Here is a 19,545-nt window from a genome sequence, read left to right on the forward strand (position 1 = left end):
CTTCATAATCTACAAGAGATCATAATCATAGCATAAACCAAGTACTAACACGGATGCACACACTCGTCACCATTACACCGTGCGGGAGGAATAAAACTACTTTAATAACATTGCTAGAGTAGCACATAGATAAATTGTGATACAAAACACATTGCAATCATAAAGAGATATAAATAAGCACTTCACTATGCCATTCATAACGGTGAATAAGTATTCGTGAAATATAGCCTAAGAGACCCACACGGTGCACACACTGTCACCTTTACACACGTGGGACAAGGAGTCTCCGGAGATCACATGAGTAAAATTCACTTGACTAGCATAACGACATCTAGATTACAAGCATCATCATATGAATCTCAATCATGTAAGGCAGCTCATGAGATTATTGTATTGAAGTACATAGGAGAGAGATGAACCACATAGCTACCGGTACAGCCCCGAGCCTCGATGGAGAACTACTCCCTCCTCATGGGAGCAACAGTGGTGATGAAGATGGCGGTGGTGATGGCAGCGGTGTCGATGGAGAAGCCTTTCGGGGGCACTTCCCCGTTCCGGCGGCGTGCCGGAACAGAGACTCCTGTCCCCCAGATCTTGGCTTCGCGATGGTGGCGGCTCTGGAAGGTTTCTGTGGGTTTCGTCGAACGTCTCAGGGTTTTCGCGACGGAGGCTTTAAATAGGCGAAGAGACGGCGCGAGGAGGGCCGACGGGGTGGCCACACTATAGGGGGCAGGCCCCCTTGGCCGCGCCGGCCTAGGGTTTGGTGGCCCTGTGCCCCCTCTCCGGCGGTTCTCGGGTGTTCCGGATGCTTCCGGGCAAAATAGGAACCCGGGCGTTGATTTCGTCCGATTCCGAGAATATTTCGTTACTAGGATTTCGAAACCAAAAACAGCGAGAACAAAGCAATCGGCACTTCGGCATCTTGTTAATAGGTTAGTTCCAGAAAATGCACGAATATGACATAAAGTGTGCATAAAACATGTAGATATCATCAATAATGTGGCATGGAACATAAGAAATTATCGATACGTCGGAGACGTATCAACAAGCAGCAGTAGGCCCTGTCCTCGTGCAGGTGTTCCGAAGCTGGGTAAATCGCGTACCACCGTCCCGAGTGCACTCCGCCCTATGGCCCCTACTTCTTCTCCCCCTCGTGAGGATCCCTCCTCTGAGGTACCGTCGAATAGGCAACGACATCATCCATACTTGAATCCAACACATGGAATACAATAGTACCTACGGAATATTCCTTCATATAAACTCAATAAAAACATTAGTCCATAGGGGTTGTCACTTAATTACCAAAACAACACATAGGGACAATATACCCTTACACTCGCATCTGAGATTTTGGCCCCCTCCACGTCCACATCAGTAATAGAATCACATCCATTGCCTATTTCCTCCCCCGAAATGGTAGAACGACGGTGACCAAGGACATTCTTAGCCCCCCCACTTTCTACATCTACACCCTTAAACTTGTAAATGCAATCATCGAAGTTGTCGATAAATCGAGAAGAACCTGCTTATGGTGAAAATTTAGCAACTAACAGAACCCAATCGGTGGCGGCTTGGGACCTTGTATGTAGGCCAAAATCAAAGGGAGGATTGGGCATGGTCAACCTTTTGACCCCAAATGAAGCTCTTCCCCTCAATTTTTGCGTAAGTTGTTTAACAAAGACAACATCTCCCTCAGGGTGCAACTCATTTGGAGGTCCTATAAAGATTCATCGCCTCAAGACTCTAATATCTCTAGCCTTCTAGTGGAAAGACATTGCTAAGCTTTGTTCTAAATTTAAGAGGAACATCTCTTGTTTGGTCTCTAGCGGCAAGACGACCCTCTTTTGGAGTGACAATTGGTCTCGAGATCTTCTATGGAGAAAAAGCCACAATTCCACTCTGTTGCCATTAACAAGTTAGCCTTGGTGAAGGGCATATTGGATTTGTCGAACCTAATTGATGCTTCTCATATCCCGCTGTCGACCCAAGTTTTTGATGAGTTGCATGAATTAAATCCTTTCGTCAATCAATCAAGATCATCACACAAATAGGGATGAGCATGTCATATGGTCTGACATTTGGGGACCCAACTTCTGTGCCAGCTTACAAGCTGAATTGAATACATTCAGGCTCCTGTTACCTCCAAGTGGATCTGAAATCCAAATGCACCCCAAAATTTTGAATACATTCAAGCCTTGCCAGATTGGGTCTGTGCCGAATAGGCATCGGATCCAACCTCGTCGATGGTTTCCATGATTGATCCGAGATCATACAACGGTCATCTCTACCGTGGCATACTCATCCAACGTCGAAGCGGCACCATTTTGGTGCCCAACTCCTACGAGCAAACGCCATCCACATATGCATACCAACCAACACCTCGTCATCCACACACCTAAAGCTACACTACTACCCATGTGAAGATGATGACCAAACGCCGGTGGTCTATTGGGTATGAAAACATGCACCCCTTTGGGTGCGATGTCCTCAACGAGAGCGGAGGCAATGACAAAGGGATAGGCCGTAGAAGCCGACCAGCCGTAGGACTAGGGCGAGGCATCTGCTACGTGCGACTATGAAGGCATGACCGACGACGAAGGGTATAACTAAATTTAGCGATATAAGTGGAATGCAGCCTAAATCTAGCATTTCTGGTAACCATTGGAAATACCAAAATAAAGTATACATGAGAATTTAGGATCACACATAACAACTTAATTGAACTGCTTCTTAATTTTGCTATGTTTACCTGGCAATTCGCGTGGCTCCTCGAAAATTTCTCATCATTGCAAACATAGGTGGATCCAACCGTCCCTAAGATCGGGAGCGCGCCGAGGCTTCGGCGGTGCAGCATATTTTGATAAAAAATTGATGAGAATTTACCCGTTGCATCATAATGAGGGTTTTTCCTCGTGACAAGGAAGGGCCGGATTGTTGCAGAAGAATAATACTCTACTGTAATATTTTTGGTTGACTGTTGACATTCCATACAAAGTGACGTCTCGTGGCGATTCCTTTATGTCGTCAGTGCCGGCTAGTGGTATAGTAGTGCGTAGTGGCTACGGCGAGACTGCTTGCGTTGGCCCCATGGTCTGTTTCTGTTTCGTCTCACCTGGTTCACGCTTCCAACGCACCACGCCCACCAGGGCGGGCCACGTGGACGCTTTTCCACGCGGCGCCCTTTCATTGGACAGGTGACTCAATCCCTCGCCGTTCCTGCTTCGTTCAACTTCTAACAGATTTACACAACAACCCAGTAATATTTCATATTTCTCAAACACTCCGCAGTGGCAGAATTCACCACAACACCAAGGCTGTATTACAAAACCAGATATAGATACAGGGATCCATACGTAAAATCCCCCATTAACAGGAGAAAAAAAAACCACAATATAGCACGCACGGCCTCCTCCCTCCGTCCCCGTCGAGATCCTTCCCCGTGCTCCGCTCCTCCTCCGCCGCGTGCTCCCCATCCGCACTAGCCCCCACTCCAGATCTCCAAACCCTACATGCCATCCCACTAGCCGCCCCCATGGCGCCGCGTCTCCTCCTGCTCGCCCTCCTCGCGCTGGCCGTCGCCGCGCCGCCGGCGCCGGCGCGCGCCGCGGTGGCGAGCATCGACCTGGGCTCCGAGTGGCTCAAAGTCGCCGCCGTGCACCTCGCGCCAGGCCGGGCCCCCATCGCCGTCGCCACCAACGAGATGTCCAAGCGCAAGTCCCCCGCCCTGGCCGCGCTCGCCGACGGCAACCGCCTGGCCGGCGAGGAAGCCGCCGGCATCACGGCGCGCCACCCGGCCAAGGTCTTCTCCCGCATGCGCGACCTCCTCGCCAAGCCCTTCCCCTACGCCACTGCCCTCGCCGCCTCCCTCTTCCTCCCCTACGACCTCGTCGAGGACCCCCGCGGCGCCGCCGCCGTCCGCGCCGACGACGGCCAGGCCTACTCCGCCGAGGAGGTCGTCGCCATGGTGCTCCACTACGCGTCCGGGATCGCCGACGCGCACGTCGGCCTCCCCGTGCGCGACGCCGTCGTCGCCGTGCCGCCCTACTTCGGGCAGGCCGAGCGCCGCGCCCTCACGCAGGCCGCGCAGCTCGCGGGCTTCAACGTGCTCACCCTCGTCAACGAGCACGCCGGCGCCGCGCTGCAGTACGGGATCGACAAGGACTTCTCCAACGAGTCGAGGCATGTTGTATTCTACGACATGGGCTCTGGCAGCACCTACGCCGCCCTCGTCTACTACTCGTCCTACAGCGCCAAGGAGTTCGGGAAGACGGTGTCTGTCAACCAGTTCCAGGTCCGATTCTCCTCCTCCGGCTCTTCATCCGTTCAATTATGTTTCTTTCACATGCCTGCTCTGTACAAGATCCCTGAAACAAAATCTGCTATTTCTGCCTTCTCACGCAGTAGATCTGAAAAAGGCTGAAAATTTACCTGTGCTATCTTTCACCGGTAGCTAGTTCTTAAACTACTGCTGATACTTTTAGCTTATAATTCCCCCCTGCAGGTTAAGGATGTCAGATGGAACTCCAAACTCGGAGGCCTCGAAATGGAAATGCGTCTAGTGAACTACTTCGCCGATCAATTCAATAAGCAGCTTGGTAACGGGGCTGACATCCGCCAGTCTCCCAAGGCAATGGCTAAGTTGAAGAAGCAAGTTAAGCGCACCAAAGAAATTCTTAGTGCAAATACTGCTGCTCCGATCTCAGTTGAATCTCTGTACAATGATATCGATTTCAGGTGCGTCTTTCTTCACGTGCATAACCATTCCATTTGTGAAACATTGTCAGATTCGCTGTCCCATCCTATGTGCCGAGTTGAATCAATTCTGAGCACATGAACTTTGTTTTATAAAATGCACATTTTAGTTTGGCAAGTCTTGCATGTAAGTAAACATACTATCTCTCGAGAAGCATGTATGACAGATTGACATGCCCTCATATTTCATACTAGTCAAATGATCTGACCTTTGATGGATTCAAGTCGATGTTATCTCTCCCCTTTGAAGTGCATATATGCATTGAAGAACATTTGTTAAGAGTAGCAAAGCAAAGTTTGGTATTACACATTGTTATACAATGGTTGATCTCCTTCCCCAGCTCAGGCTTTCAGCTTTTCATTTTCCACTTGTACAGAGCGAACATGTAATCTTTACTCATGATTAGAAAAAAAATTCAAGGCTGTACATGTTCACCTACGTGCTATTTGTTACAGGAGCACAATAACACGTGAAAAATTTGAAGAGCTTTGTGAAGATCTATGGGAGCAGGCCCTTACTCCAATTAAAGATGTGCTCAAGCACTCTGGCATGAAAATTGATGACATCTATGCTGTAGAGCTGATAGGAGGAGCTACTAGGGTACCAAAACTGCAGGTGATTATTTAGCTTTCATTCAAAACTTATGTTTAACCTGGCATTGAGGGTCTGTAATGAGTAATGCAGGACTGTTGCACTGTTGAATCTCTTGAACTTTGTAGTGGTGCATGTGTGCTGGATTGCCCGCTTCTCTTTATTTCTTTTCTCATATTTGCCCTCACCCTCAGAGGGGTTTGTGAACTGCTGTTAGCTATACGGAGGACTCCCTTTACTTATGAAATAGAGTTACATGTGTTATCTATTCGTATCATTTATTCTTATATTAGTATTTTGAATCCCAGTGTTTGTATTATTTACCAGTTTCAGCTGTATTCTCCTGTTCCAGGCTAAACTGCAGGAATTCCTGGGAAGGAGCGATCTGGATAAGCACCTTGATGCAGATGAAGCAATTGTTCTTGGTGCCTCCCTGCATGCTGCTAACTTAAGTGATGGAATTAAGCTGAACCGCAAGTTGGGCATGATTGATGGTTCTACTTACGGTTTCGTGTTTGAAATAGCTGGCCTAGATTATGTCAAAGATGAAAGTATCGACCAAGTACTTGTGCCGAGGATGAAGAAAATGCCAATAAAGGTTAAAAAGAATTAGCCAACCTTTCGCTTTTACTTCTACTTGCCGATAAACCTGCCTGTTTGGAAAAAAAAAATCTGAACAAGCTTGTTATTGTTTGCTGTCTACAGTTGTTCAGGTCCATCAGACATACTAAGGACTTCGATGTCTCTCTCAGCTACGACAAAGCTTCTGAACTGCCCCCAGGTGTTTCATCACATAAGTTTGCGGAGTATTCCATATCAGGCCTGACAGATGCGAGTGAAAAGTAAGCGAGCATAATGCCTATGTTATTTCTGTGCATTTTATCAAGTGTCAACTCTCAGGCCCTGTGCATAGTCCAGTTGAACAGACTGAAAATGTGAATCAATATTTTCGTGAATAGTCTACCTATGAGGTTGTAAGACATATGGTCATGTCATTAGAACTCATTCCATTTAAAAACATATGCTCGAGGACATCACAAATTAAGTGATACTTTCCATTGCCGTTGTATTGCATGTATTCACCACCTGTTTTGTTTCAGTGCATCAATTTAACCATGTGCATTTTTCAAGCAGGTATGGAAGCCGCAATTTGTCTGCACCTATCAAAGCAAATCTACATTTTTCTTTGAGTAGAAGTGGAATTATTTCTCTCGATAGGGCAGAAGCAGTGATTGAGATAACTGAATGGGTTGAAGTTCCGAAGAAGAACTTGACTCTGGAGAGTAATGCCACGGATCAGACTTTGTCTTCTGAATCAGGAACATCTGATAGTGCAAAAGATAGTAAGGAGGATTTGAGCTCAGGAAGTGATGCAGATAATTTGAGCAGTACGAATGATGAAAGTAATGCGCAAGATACTATTACAGAGAAGGTGCTAAAGAAAAGAACGTTCAGGGTTCCATTGAAGGTAAACTATACTCGGTTGGTAATTTGATGCTACTATTGACAGACATGGTTTAACTGTTTGTTTACCTGTTTCAAAAATAGGTCATTGAAACGACGGCTGGTCCTGGATCGATTCTTTCAAAAGAGTTGTATGCTGAAGCAAAAAGTAGGTTAGAGGTACTTAATAAGAAGGATGCTGAAAGGAGGAAAACTGCTGAACTGAAAAATAACTTAGAGTCTTACATATACTCTATGAAGGAAAAGGTTATATTTTCTTCTTGTCCTGTCTTTATTGTTACACATTGCAAAGTGAATGTAAAGATATTTTTGTAGCTTGTTGTGATGTGAACATAGATCTGAGTCATTTTGCACTTAGCTTGGATCTCAGAAAATTGTATGATGACTGTTGTTTCTCCATAAGATATACAAATCTGTCAATGTTCGTGGCATACTGTACTGTGCATTGTATCTATATAATTTGGCAAATACAGATTACTGATAATATACAAATAGCACAGTTACTATTGTTTATGTGCTGCACCTTATTTGTTTTTTGACTACATCACAGTTGGAAGAAAACACGGACATGTTGACTGTCTCAACTGAACAGGAGAGGGAATCTTTTGCAGAGAAACTCAGTGAGGTCAGTGAAAGAATGAATCTTGTTATATGTATCATTTGTCTAGGATGTCTTATGCTGAAGCTCTTGTTGGCAAGTGCAGGTGCAGGATTGGTTGTATATGGATGGCGAAGAGGCTCAAGCAAAAGAATTTCAAGAGCGCCTTGATCAGCTTAAGGCCATGGGTGACCCAATTCTTTTCAGGTAATTACTTCTTATCAAGTTATGTTCATAACACAGTGACTGAGATTGTTCCTTTCTTGATTATACAGATTGAGTGAGTTAAAAGCCCGACCTGCAGCTTGCGGAAGTGCTCGATTGTATCTTAATGAGCTACAAAAGGTATCACGCGGAGACACAATGTTGGTTTTTCTAACTATAGTAATCTTATCTTGACACAATATATGAATCAAGAAGCTTCACTCTGCACCTAAATTATGCTTGTATGAAAAGAGAATGCAACTCACCATTTGAGCAGAGAAGCATAGTGCAATTGCACATTCTTTTGGGAAAGGCCATTACTGGCAGAAGTGTTGTGTAATGAACGCAACCTCCTAGCATGGTTCATCCTCTACCTTGTCACTGACAAACTTAACTTCATCATGTTGAACAATCACCTATCTATGGTCATTCTTTATGTTTGTGGGTTCTCATTGTGAAAATCTTAGTCTGGACGTTCTTGAATTCAAAATCCACGAGTTACACCTGCATATTTTTATTTATCTATGGTCATTCTTTATGTTTGTGGGTTCTCATTGTGAAAAATCTTAGTCTGGACATTCTTGAATTCAGAATCCACGAGTTACACCTGCATATTTTTATTTATCTGCATTATAGCACTGCCAAGTACTCCCTCCGATCCATAAATAAGTGTCAGAGCTTTAGTTCAATTTAGTCCAAATTTGAAGTAAAACCCCGACACTTACTATGGACCGGAGGGAGTAGTAAAAATTGTACTCCCTCCGTCCATAAAAGGATGTTGAAGATTTGTTCAAATTCAGATGTATCTATACACTAAAGAATGTCTAGATACATCCAAATTTAGACAAATTTTCGACATCCTTTGATGGACAGAGGTAGTACTAGATGTTGTACCATTTACTAAATGGTTGCTGTGTTACAGTATTCTCATTTGTATTTTTTTTTTCTAAAGATTGTTAAGAACTGGGAGACAAGCAAACCATGGCTTCCTAAAAAGAGAATAGATGAGGTAACCATTGAGATCAGTGAAATTTCTGAGTAACTCATTTCGCCGACTATGTGCAGTTCTCATTTAATTGGTTGTGTGATGCTATCTCTGGATCTAGGTCGTGAGTGAAGCAGATAAACTGAAGACTTGGTTGGAGGAGAAGGAAGCCCTGCAGAAAAGGTAAGCCTTTTAAAACCAAATCATTTCCCAAGTTCTAATTACCTTGCACACGGCCGGCTAACTCCCAGTGAGTATACTGCAGTACCCCTGTCTACAGCTCACCTGCCTTCACATCTGAAGAGGTCTATCAGAAAGTTTTGGGCCTACAAGATAAGGTTAGAATTTTATACTTAGCATTCTAGCAAACTTCACAACTTTATTTTGACTTTGAAATATGATGGGAACTCAATTGGCGTGCAGGTCTCTAGCGTCAATAGGATTCCAAAACCAAAGCCCAAGGTTGAGAAGAAACCTCCAAAGGAAGAAGAGTCTGCTAGCAAGGAGAAACAACCTGCCTCTGAGTCTGAATCCAGTGACAAGCCATTGGAGTCAGAGCCTGCGCCGGAAAAGACTAACGATTCAGAACCAGAATCTCATGACGAGTTGTGATTATTAGAAGTCGACCTTTTGAGAATCCCTTAGAGAGCTGGTTTGGGAGGTACTGCTCCATATACTCCGAGAATACAGTTTGTCACCACAGTTTTGTTTGACGGCCGAAAGAGGTTGTGTAGGAACTGAAGGCAGACTAATGCTATATGGTCGTGAAGAATTTGATATAAATCCACTGTATAGCAGTATTGTGTTCTTATGGCATTTTGTTAAGATAGTGCCTCGAAGGGCTTAGTTATCGGGACTTCAGGACCCAACTGTGTAGTTGCATTGTTGTATTGAACTCATATCTTTTTACAGTAGCTACAGGGAGTTTCACATAAGTATCACTGTTTCCTTTTTTTTTGTTGCCTTTTGTATCTTTTCGTCTTCCTAACACCGTTATGAACTACGGTGAAGGAAATAAACAAAGGACTTCAATTCATCCTGCGTCCAGGCTTTGACTGTAGCAATGTACATTTACACTGTTTCAGCTGATGTTGTCCACTCTAACCAACAAATTGGAATTACATGCTTGCAGCCGACGCAGTTAATTGCTCAATCTTCACAGCTTAAAGTCCACAGTTAGCGTGAGCATGGTAGTCTACTTTTCCGAACGTATATGTCAGCAAGCGGCAAGGTAGCGTCAGAGGCACCCCTCTCATTAAAGCTGCGTGATGCGAAAAGCAGGTGCAAATAGTCACCTCATCGTCTTTTACTTTAACCTCTTTAGTGCCAATGTAACCAAGTTGTCAAATTTCTTGATTCTGATGTTACATGGATCAAAATCATTAGAAAAAATAAGCAAATTTTGGTGCAATGATCTAGTTATTCATGCGAGTTCTAGCTGTGCAGGTGCAGGATTGGTTGTATATGGATGGCGAAGAGGCTCAAGCAAAGGAATTTCAAGAGCGCCTTCTTTTGGTCGTCAGGACAAGACGAAGGCGGTGTCAGTTGTGCTGTGGCCTGGAATGACGTCAAGCATAGCTGCGCTCGTGTGACAAGTCATCCAGCCAATAATTGGGCAAAACATTTGTTACAGCGAGCTATTTTCCATTCCTCAGAAGTTGTATTATTAAATGATGCTAGCTCTTGAATTATATAGTTTGTTTGTTGCTTTGCTCTCACACTTTGTGGTGATCACCTGTGCCATTTCACGTAGTGAACTGAATGATATAGTTGTTGAAGGTTAGACCATAACAAGTTTCTCATCCTCTCAAATCGACTGATCGTGCTGGTAATTTCATATTTTATTGATAACATCTATTTTAATGAAAAACTGATTGTTTATCATCTGCTAGATTTGTCTTTGCAAAAATCATTTCAACTAGCCTTTTTATACTTATTTTGTTCACTCTAGTATTCATTCTTTACATCTATAACTAGTGTAGCATTTCAACTCAACATCCATTTGTAAATTAAGTCCTCTCAGAGAAAGGGAGGTGACCACATCAAGAACTGGAACTCAAATTGCAACAAAATTTATGTTGCATCATACGTGTTGTAACTATGCTCTGAGTTCTTAAAATGGAGGGCTTAAAAGGCAACATACATTATGTTGCATCTTGAGTTCCAGTTCCTTGATATATGGTCACCGCTTTCTTATCGGAGGACTGGACTTGCAAATGGATGTTAAGTCGAAACCCTAGACCAATCATAGATATAAACAATGTGAATACTAGAGTGAAGAAAACACGAATAAGAAAGGCTACTTAAAATGACTGTACATATACTAATCTAGCAGATGATATCCAAACATTTTTTTATTAAAAATAGATATTATCAAATAAAATATGAAATTAGCAGCAAGATCGATCGATTTGAGAGGATGAGAAACTTATTATCATCTGAGCTTCAACAACTATATCATCTAGTTCAATGTGTGAAATGACATAGGTGATCACCCCAAAGTATGAGGAAAACAACAAACAAACTGTATACCCAAGAGGTAGCATAATAATTTAATAACACAACAGTTCCGATGAATGGAAAATAACTCACGGTAAGAAATGTTTTGCTCGCTATCAGCCGTATGACTCGTCACACAAGCTTAGTTATGCCTACGTAGCATCGGCGGTACCCGGTTGCCGCTCCGCCGTCAGCCTTGAAGCAACGGCGGAGAGAGACGCTCCCGTGGGACTGCACTTGTTGATTTGGCGTATGCTGGTGGAGAGTGCCGGCGGGGCGTGGCCGCGAGTTATATGAGCAGCAGCTGAGCATTGTGGGAGCATATCGCGTAGGATTTGGATAAGAAAGGAGTGGATTCGGGGACATGGAGGTGCACATGGGGAAGAAGACGATGGAATAACCGAATAAAGGAGCCGGTGGGGAGTGAGCCTGCGTGTCGAGCGACGGAGGCGGACGTACGCCTGATGATAATCAGCTTTTCCCTCGGAATCAGATGCTGATTTCTGCTTCCGATTGGCCCTGTGCTTGGCCGTAGGATTGGAAGCAGCTTGGTCGTACGAATTTCAACCAGCCTCCGCTTCGTTCTTTCCGCGATTCCTTCCCGTGATTCCAGGAAACATCTTGCATGCGTCCGGTTTATCCAAAACAATAGCTTTTTACTTCCTCCGTCTCATTAAATTTGCGTGAGTATTGAAATTTTTTTACGGAGTAGATGTGTCTACATGGTAGATAGTGTATATATACATTTAAATTTTGATAAATCTCAGATAACTTCGTGGGATGGAGTTAGTATAAGAAAAATCAATTACTCTCTCCAACTCATATTAGTTGCCATTGAATTTTCGTGTATCTAGACATATTTTAGTTTAAATACATCCATACTGAGCAAAACCAATATACCATAGTTTTATAACAGGGAAGCATTGTTTTTCAGCACTGGAAGCCTCCTTTTTGGAAAAATACCCTCGTTATTTTCTGGAATAATCGTGGCATATTAAACTCTTGTTTCCAAGAGTTGAAAATCTATTTTCTACAACTTAATTTTGCTTCCTAGAACAGTTTGCTTCTCTTGGCCAGCTCCATTGCTTCCATGAAAATTGGAGGTTGTTACCTCCTAGTATTTTGCAAAATGACATTTGTACATAGCGTCCAACAAGTTCCCCAGGACGGAGGGAGTAGTACATATACTTTAATGATGACCAGCGTAGACCATACGCACCCTAAATCAAAACTGGATTTCCAATATTTTTTGCCCTTTTGTATCTTTTATCTTCCTAACACCATTATGAACAACGGTGAAAGAAATAACAGCGGACTGACTTCAATCCATCATGCTTCCAGGCTTCCCTCGTAACCCCTACATTTTACACTGTTTGACCTGATATATTCTACACTGATACCATTTCAGACAACAACAAACGAGAATTACATGCTTGCCGCTGCTGCAGTGAACTGCACAATCTCTTCGCCCTGCAAATTCCCTAGGTGCACAAACCCCATTACATACACAAATGTCCACGTGTCACTTGGCATCCCTCTCATTCACGCCACGTGATGCGAAAAATAGGTGCAAATAATCACCTCCTCTTCTTTAACTTTAACCTCTTTCCTGCCGAGGTAACCAAGTTGTCAAATCTCTCGATTTTGCTGTTGCTTGGATTCAAAGCATGTGTAAGAAAAGCAGATATAGGTGCAGCAATGATCTAGTTATTCGTATCAGGTGTCTCTCAAGGAAAAGGAGAGCTGCAAGTATCAATACATGAGAAAATCAATCCCCTTATTTTTCTTTTGGACGTTACATGCTCGGACGTTTAGCCATATTTCATACTTTCTGAACACCTAGATAAGTTCCCTAAGTTCTGCGGTCCTAAATGACCAGGTATCTATTTTTTTGAACCAAAATGAGCAGGCAGCTGCTGCTGCCTTGCGGCACCTGATCAAATTTCCCTACCTAAGTTCTAAACCAAAATTACATACTGCAAAATGCCTGAAGCATGGGTTGTTACTAACGGGTTGGTGAGAAGTTTATCCCTGAGCGCTACACTACAATCTTTTGAAGTATTAACAAATAGGCCATTTAAGTTTTCCCCACATTTTCCATGCTCGGTGAGTTCTTATTCATGATGTCTTCTTTTTTCAAACAATATCTTAATCCTACTGAGCAAAACCAATATACCATCATAGGTACAAGCCTACAACAGGATGTCGCTTGAAACAGAAAAATGGAAATAGAAGCATACCATGGTGGGTAGATATGAATTAAGTTTCCTGCTACAAGATCCTCATTGTCACATATTTTTGGGCTGAATATAATGGTCCTCTTACTGCTGCTGTCATCCATGCTACAATCTGTTGAGACCTTGCTTGTTATGGGTAACTGCAAGAAACACAAGTATGATGATAACACCACTGCCACAAGATGCTGAAAAAATAGCATTTGAGTATAGCATGACGTTTGTTTGTCAGAACCTGTCTCTGGCAAAAGGAAATGTTTTGGGAGGGCTCAAAAACAGAAAGGAATATAATTCTAAAGGCCGCACAGTATTTTCATCTTAAATGTTTGAACACTAGATGGTTGGACATTTCAGGAGTGGCCAAAGCACACAACATGCATGACTTCTGCATACAGCACATATTCCTGGATAATATCTATAGTTGCCAGGTCAGCAAGAGTATCATTTCATGCACAATAATTATTACTTTTTTGGAGTATGGAAAGCAACATTTTGATCTAGGAATACTGCTAACAAATGATCAATCAACGAAAGAACATAAGAGGTTTTGAAAGATTGAGATGAAACACGAACATTACTCTTTTCCTTCAACAAGCAGAGGCAGACTGTTAGTTTTCCTTCCAAGGACCTTGACAAAATTTGAACAATAAGTCCCTTTGAATTACCTGGAAATACAAAGAGTCGCTACTTCATCAATATATGGAGACACATTGATGGAGGTAATTTTAGTACCAATACCAACTGCTTCTACTAGCAAGTCTAGCGTAATTATCACAATGACATACAAAGGACCACCTAAATAGTCTGGCGCCTTGCTACACTGTCTTGAGAACTCAACGTGCCTATCTTTCTCCATCTGCAAAATCTGTTGCATCCTTCCATAATAACCAGCTCTGCACAGAGAAATAAGAAAAGAAAATAAGCAGAACATCCAGAGATATTTGAATTGTCAATTGGCAAATAATTGTCAGGATTACTGTACCCAGTTGATCTCATGGGCAGCGCAGTAACATCCATGTCTGTTGCGCTAAAAGCTTCTTGGAATAGGTCAGTCATAGTTTTTCGTTTCACATATTTGGTCACCATAGCCAAGTTGTGTTGAACAGTATCCTATTGCAGGATAGAAGTATCATGATGAATTGAACAACTGAACAATTACTGATAAGAGTTGTTAGTATGTTAACAACATACTTCCACTTCATCTTCACTAGACGTTTCACCAATAACATGTTGTGAGGCCTCTTCCTTGCCAAGGTTACTCTGACCTAGAAGTGCTAGTGTTTTATTCCCAGAAGTAGGAACTTTTGGCTTCCCTTCTGTAGCTCTACTGTGTTGATGAAACTGCAGTGAAATATTCAGAGACAAGCTAACTATTGTCTAAGAACTCCAAATAAGGAAGCAGAGTAAAAAAAATACACACCGGAAATGGTGTTCTAACAGAAGAGCCACTCCTATCTTGTAGATCTTCAAGAAGTTCAGCAACTGAAATATTTTCATTCTTGGTTGGATGGGCAAAATCTGAGGGCAAGTCTTCAATTTCTTCATCGATATTTTCCACCTGCTCAGCCATCATAGTTTCCAAGGCTTTAGCTGGTGGCATTCCTGATGATACTTCTTGCTCACCATCGTCCAAGTTTCCACTCTTTACATTTGATGCAACAAAACCAGATCCACGTATTGAGAACCTGGGCTTGTTGTCAAATTTATTCCCTGCATCAGTGGTGAAAAGAGAACGATTCTTATAGGATCTCCACCAGGAAAAGTTGTGCAAGGAAACATTCACGTATCAAAGTCCTCCATTCATAAAAAAGGAACAGAATCTGTATAATACGTATAGCAGGAGATGCAGTGGTGTACTTTTGCTTGTTCCACCAGATAGAAATGAGACACTGCGAAGATCTTTATGCACATGGGCTAGCTCATCAGCTTCTTCCAGAACTTCATCCCAGACGGCAGATCTAGCATGGTCCGCCATTCTGTTATCATTCTCTCTTCTTTTTGAAGTAGCACTAGACAATGAGAGCCTTGTTGGTGCAAGAACGTCCTGTTGATATACAATAGAAGAAAAATCCACAAGCTCAGCAAGCATTTCATATGAACAGGCCAGAAATTGTAATATTGATAAAGATGTCAGGTACATTTGCTAGCAACAGTTGAAGAGGGAGGACTGAGCTTCAGTCAATTGTCTAGAGGCAGGAGTGTACGCCCAATCCACCAGCATTCGTTGCCTAGCGTCCGTGGGGATTAGAAGCCATGGTGCTAGACTGCTAGTGCCTATTGGTCGAGTTTTAACATCTTAAGAAAGAAGCAGCAGTTGTAGTATGTGCATCTAATGGAGTGGTTCAGGGTCCAAACCAATATGGAATTTGGAACAGTTCCTTTCACACCAGCACATGACCAGCAACAATGTTTGCGCAATTTGTGGGCCAAGCAAACAACAGAAATTAATGGAATAAAAGTTCTTTCGCAAAAAGAAAGCAAAGCTTAATACAGCTCAGCATCAGTAGGGGCAGCAGCACCTCATCAGATATCGGGTCCTCAGCAGAATCAGAGACATGGTCAGGGTGTTGCTGAGACTGAGGGCATGTGCTCTGATGATGATCACCGAATCCTTCCATGTCCATGCCGTAGCAAAGATCCGGAGGCACCGATGCCCTGGACCAAAATGCACACATGAATGCTGCTAAACAGCTAGCGAAATTAGGAGTACAATTACGCGAATACACTTGGACAAATGAGGCAAGTTTGCACATAGCACAGAACAGCTGAAGTGAACAGCCAGGGGCAGCAGGTGTGGGCTTAAGTCTATCTTGCAGGGACGGAAGCAGGGAGCCAAGGAGCTACCTCTCGCGGATGCGTGGTGCTGCCTGCCGGAGTGCCTCTGCCAATAGCGCCGCGCGCTATTCCCCTTCAGGCCTCCGCCGAGGGCGCCGCCGCGCGATTCAGCTCACAGGACACGCGGTCGCGCCCTCGACCCCCGGGCTCCGCGTAGCTCGCAGTTTCCCGGGCGCTTCCTGCAGCCCCGTTCCTCTCCTTGCCGGCCGGACCCCTGCCCGCCGACGGAGAGCCGCCTCGGCCGTGCGCTCGAGCTGCAGGCCGCTGCCTAGCTCTAGCTCCAAGGTGCCGCGGGGTCGGGAAATGAAGGCCCGTTGGGCCTTTGGAGTTTCTGGGGAGGGTGAGTGTAATCAGCCCAAATTTGTTTGGGTTGGGGCACAAAGCAGGGAGCCAAGAAGCTACCTCTTGTGGTGCTTTGCCTGCGGAGTGCCTCTGCGAGTAGCGCCGCGCTCTGCTCCCCTTCAGGCCTCCGCCCGCTCGCCGGCTCGCCGAGGCGCCGCCGCGCGATTCAGCTTGGGGGCACGCGGTCGCGCCCTTGACCCCCGCGCTCCGCGTAGCTCGCAGTTACCTGGGCGCTTCCTGCAGCCTCCTTCCTCTCCTTGCCGGCCGGACGCCCTGCTCGCCGACGGAGAGCCGCCTCGGCCGTGCGCTCGAGCTGCAGGCCGCTGCCTAGCTCTAGCTCGCGGGGTCGGGAAATGAAGGCCCGTTGGGCCTTTGGAGTTTCTTGGGGAGGGTGAGTGTAATCAGCCCAAGTTTGTTTGGGTTGGGGCACAAAACTGCTAGGTTTTGAATTATTGGATGTTCTTTTTAGTAGCTTAGCAACGGACGCGTTGGGACGTCCATTTTTGCGGTTTAGGTCGGCCTCTACACATGCGGATAGGATGAAACGTCCGCGACATTCTGTTCCCCAACACGATGTGACTTCCCCTAGTAGTACTAGCAGAGCAGCCAAGCAGCGCGCTAGCAAGCAGCAGCAAAACACCAACTAGCAAAGCAGCAGCAGCGTGCACCGGTCGGCTGCGCCCATACACACCGCGGCCAGCTCCTCCAGCTGCGCCAAGCCTAGGCCGCCTGACGCTCGCCGGTCACACGCCTCCAGCCGCGCCACGCCCGCCCTACGCTCGCCGGTCAACCACCATGCGATCGCGCCCAGGTCCGGCTCCGGCCGCCTCTAGCTGCGACCAACTCCAAGGATGTGCGCACAGCAACACCCGCGATGGCCGCCGCTTCGCTCCCCCCTCTCCGCTCCATCTCGAGCGTTCCTCGAGCGCCCCATCCGCCACGCCCCGGCGAGCTCTACTCCGGCAGGCCCCGCCTGCGTCGACCTTAGCCCCGGCGAGCTCTGCTCCGGCAGGCCCCACCCGCGGCGAGGCACGACGCAGGCCTTGGCGCGCGGGGCGGCGTGAGATGGCGCGGCGACGCACGGGACGGCGGCGGCCCGCTCGCGTCTTGGTGGGGCGTGTCCGACTCTGCAGCGGCGCGGGCGGCCTCTTCACGCGTGGCTCGTGGCGGCTCGTGCTCGCGCGGCCGGCGTGGCCCGTGCTCGCGCGGCCGGCGTGGCCCGTGCTTGCGACAGCTTCTACTAGCGACGGCTGGTGCTCGCGGAGGCGGTGCGAGGGGCGGCCGGTGCTCACGACAGCGAGGCGCGGCTCGTGCTCGCGGCGGCGGGGCGTGGCCGTCCTTGCCTCGCCGAAGGCCGACGCTGGGATGCCACGCCGGAGGAGAGAGATGGGTAGGTGGTACTGTGGGAGGGAGAGACACTGCCAAGTGGGGTTGGGGGCGGACACAACGGACTAGGACGGACGCGCGAACACGTCCGTCACCACGCAAAGAGGTCCCAAATTTAGGCCGGCTGGGGTCGTGCCGGACCCTCGCGGGCCGTACGTTTTGCATTTGGGTCCGCGCGTTGGGACATGTATTTACCCAAAAGGACGCACGCGGAAGTTTTGTGTACCCGCGTTGGAGATGCCCTTAGGGCAGTGCTGGCCGTAGGTCGGCTGATATCACCCTGAAAATGGTCGTCATAGTCGGATCTGACAATTGGAACAAAGCCGCGACACAGTTTTCATTTTGGCCCCTAGTGATGAGGACATCCCTACCACACTACTACCTCCATCATTACAAGTTGAAGATGATCCTGATGTGAAGCTCAAGTCCAATGAAGTCAGGATTGGACCAATGACACGAGCTCGTGCGAAGCTACTTAAACAACAGGTGAACTTGTTCCTAAATGATACTTTGATCGATGAGAACTTTATACTGCCTAAGTCGTATTACTTATGTATGATCAGGTATGAAGAGGAACCAAGCATCGCACGAGGAGGAGAGGAGCAGCTGGACAAGAAGCTGGACGTGAAGCTGGACATGGAGCTGGACATGAAGACATCCCATGGACGCGCGAGGAAGAGCGGGAGGCATGCGCGAGAGGAGGAGATTCAGTCCAGGCCGGTGCCAGGCCCGGTCCGACCGGCCGTGCCGCCGGACCACCCGGTCCCAGGCCCGGTCCGACCGGCTGCCAGGCCGGATCCGTCCGGTCCAAACCGGACATGGCGCTTGTGCCAGCCGGGCACTATCCAGTATGCCCGGAACCATCGTCCGGTCACCACCCGACGCCAGGCCCGGTTTGAACCGGACCGGCCGGTCCCAGACCGGGTCGACCGGTCCCCAGGCCGGCCGAGTCCGAGTCTGTCTCGACCAGATCTATTCTGGGTCGGTTATTTTCGTACTTTTTTGACCTGAGGTCGTCCTGAACTCCTATATAAGTGCCCAGGACGCCCCCAAAGTAGCTTTAGACCACGTTTAAGATAAACCCTAGTTCATAGTTGATTGCTTTGCAAATCTATTGCATTTCTACACCATATTGCATCGATTTGGTTTTGAACCCCTGAAAGTCTTGTGTGATCTCCTGTTCCATTGGGAATTAGACGGTTGCAACTTACCACTTCGTGGTCGGCGTCTACGTGCGCAAGTGTGTGGAGTTGCGAATATCTTGCAGGATTAAAAGCTGTTGCATTGGCGACAGGGACCAATCGAGAGATCTCGTTGCATCATACAAGTTATCATCAAGTTATCTCCACTGTGTTCATCGTGTGTTCATCACCATCCACCTCGCTTACTGAGAAGATCGGGCCACCCCTTATCATCTTGGTATCAGATTTCAGCGTTTCCTCGGTAAGCCATCCACAATCCACCCCGTAGTTGAGTTGTGAGTATTTCCTATCCAGAAAAAGCCAAAAATATTAGGGTTAGGGTTTGCCATCGCCTTAAATTGCACTAATTTCGAGTTTTAGTTGTTTTTCGTAGTTGTTTTTGTGTATCTTTTTCTTCCATCTAGTATTGTTAGGGTTTGTGTTTCCGCTTTCATCAAGAGTCAGTTTTTGTT

At 46.2% G+C, this 19,545-nt stretch overlaps 2 protein-coding genes and 1 long non-coding RNA gene across 4 annotated transcripts; 1 reads left to right on the forward strand and 2 right to left on the reverse strand.

Annotated features, from left to right (window-relative positions):
• The first annotated feature begins 3,526 nt into the window (after positions 1 to 3,526).
• On the forward strand, positions 3,527 to 9,530 carry LOC124692980 (heat shock 70 kDa protein 17). Its single transcript, XM_047226419.1, has 14 exons — positions 3,527 to 4,291; positions 4,502 to 4,734; positions 5,209 to 5,368; positions 5,697 to 5,942; positions 6,050 to 6,186; positions 6,479 to 6,812; positions 6,893 to 7,054; positions 7,359 to 7,433; positions 7,513 to 7,613; positions 7,682 to 7,751; positions 8,563 to 8,619; positions 8,717 to 8,778; positions 8,861 to 8,933; positions 9,019 to 9,530. Exons 1-14 carry the CDS (start codon positions 3,533 to 3,535, stop codon positions 9,205 to 9,207), a joined length of 2,658 nt encoding a protein of 885 aa, XP_047082375.1. The 5' UTR covers positions 3,527 to 3,532; the 3' UTR covers positions 9,208 to 9,530.
• Positions 9,531 to 10,242: 712 nt separating this feature from the next.
• On the reverse strand, positions 10,243 to 11,339 carry LOC124692981. The gene is made up of 2 exons (XR_006999821.1): positions 11,188 to 11,339; positions 10,243 to 10,831 (listed from the first exon to the last, which is right to left on the reverse strand). It is a non-coding gene; the product is annotated as an uncharacterized LOC124692981 (long non-coding RNA).
• Positions 11,340 to 12,214: 875 nt separating this feature from the next.
• On the reverse strand, positions 12,215 to 16,636 carry LOC124688154. Of its 2 annotated transcripts, none has more exons than XM_047221869.1 (10): positions 16,566 to 16,636; positions 15,848 to 15,983; positions 15,186 to 15,372; positions 14,749 to 15,038; positions 14,520 to 14,669; positions 14,311 to 14,438; positions 14,124 to 14,221; positions 13,902 to 13,993; positions 13,335 to 13,471; positions 12,215 to 12,703 (listed from the first exon to the last, which is right to left on the reverse strand). In XM_047221869.1, the coding sequence occupies exons 2-10, from the start codon at positions 15,950 to 15,952 to the stop codon at positions 12,637 to 12,639; spliced, it is 1,254 nt and encodes a 417-aa protein (XP_047077825.1). In that variant the 5' UTR covers positions 15,953 to 15,983; positions 16,566 to 16,636; the 3' UTR covers positions 12,215 to 12,636. The 2 variants fall into 2 exon arrangements, with proteins under 2 accessions (XP_047077825.1, XP_047077824.1); XM_047221868.1 differs by lacking the exon at positions 16,566 to 16,636 and adding an exon at positions 16,173 to 16,259.
• Positions 16,637 to 19,545: the final 2,909 nt, after the last annotated feature.

This window comes from Lolium rigidum, chromosome 2, assembly GCF_022539505.1.
Source record: "Lolium rigidum isolate FL_2022 chromosome 2, APGP_CSIRO_Lrig_0.1, whole genome shotgun sequence".
Lineage (NCBI taxonomy): Eukaryota > Viridiplantae > Streptophyta > Magnoliopsida > Poales > Poaceae > Lolium > Lolium rigidum.

What these genes read in the sequence shown, in the direction of transcription:
- LOC124692980 (XM_047226419.1), top strand. Translation starts at nt 3,533, where the DNA reads ATGGCGCCGCGTCTCCTCCTGCTCGCCCTCCTCGCGCTGGCCGTCGCC. An exon ending in CTAGGGTACCAAAACTGCAG is followed by an intron (nt 5,369 to 5,696) that starts GTGATTATTTAG and finishes CTCCTGTTCCAG; the next exon opens with GCTAAACTGCAGGAATTCCT. An exon ending in CTGACAGATGCGAGTGAAAA is followed by an intron (nt 6,187 to 6,478) that starts GTAAGCGAGCAT and finishes TTTTTCAAGCAG; the next exon opens with GTATGGAAGCCGCAATTTGT.
- LOC124688154 (XM_047221869.1), bottom strand. Translation starts at nt 15,952, where the DNA reads ATGGACATGGAAGGATTCGGTGATCATCATCAGAGCACATGCCCTCAG. An exon ending in CTGTTAGAACACCATTTCCG is followed by an intron (nt 14,670 to 14,748) that starts GTGTGTATTTTT and finishes ATTTCACTGCAG; the next exon opens with TTTCATCAACACAGTAGAGC. An exon ending in TGTTGAAGGAAAAGAGTAAT is followed by an intron (nt 13,472 to 13,901) that starts GTTCGTGTTTCA and finishes TGTTTCTTGCAG; the next exon opens with TTACCCATAACAAGCAAGGT.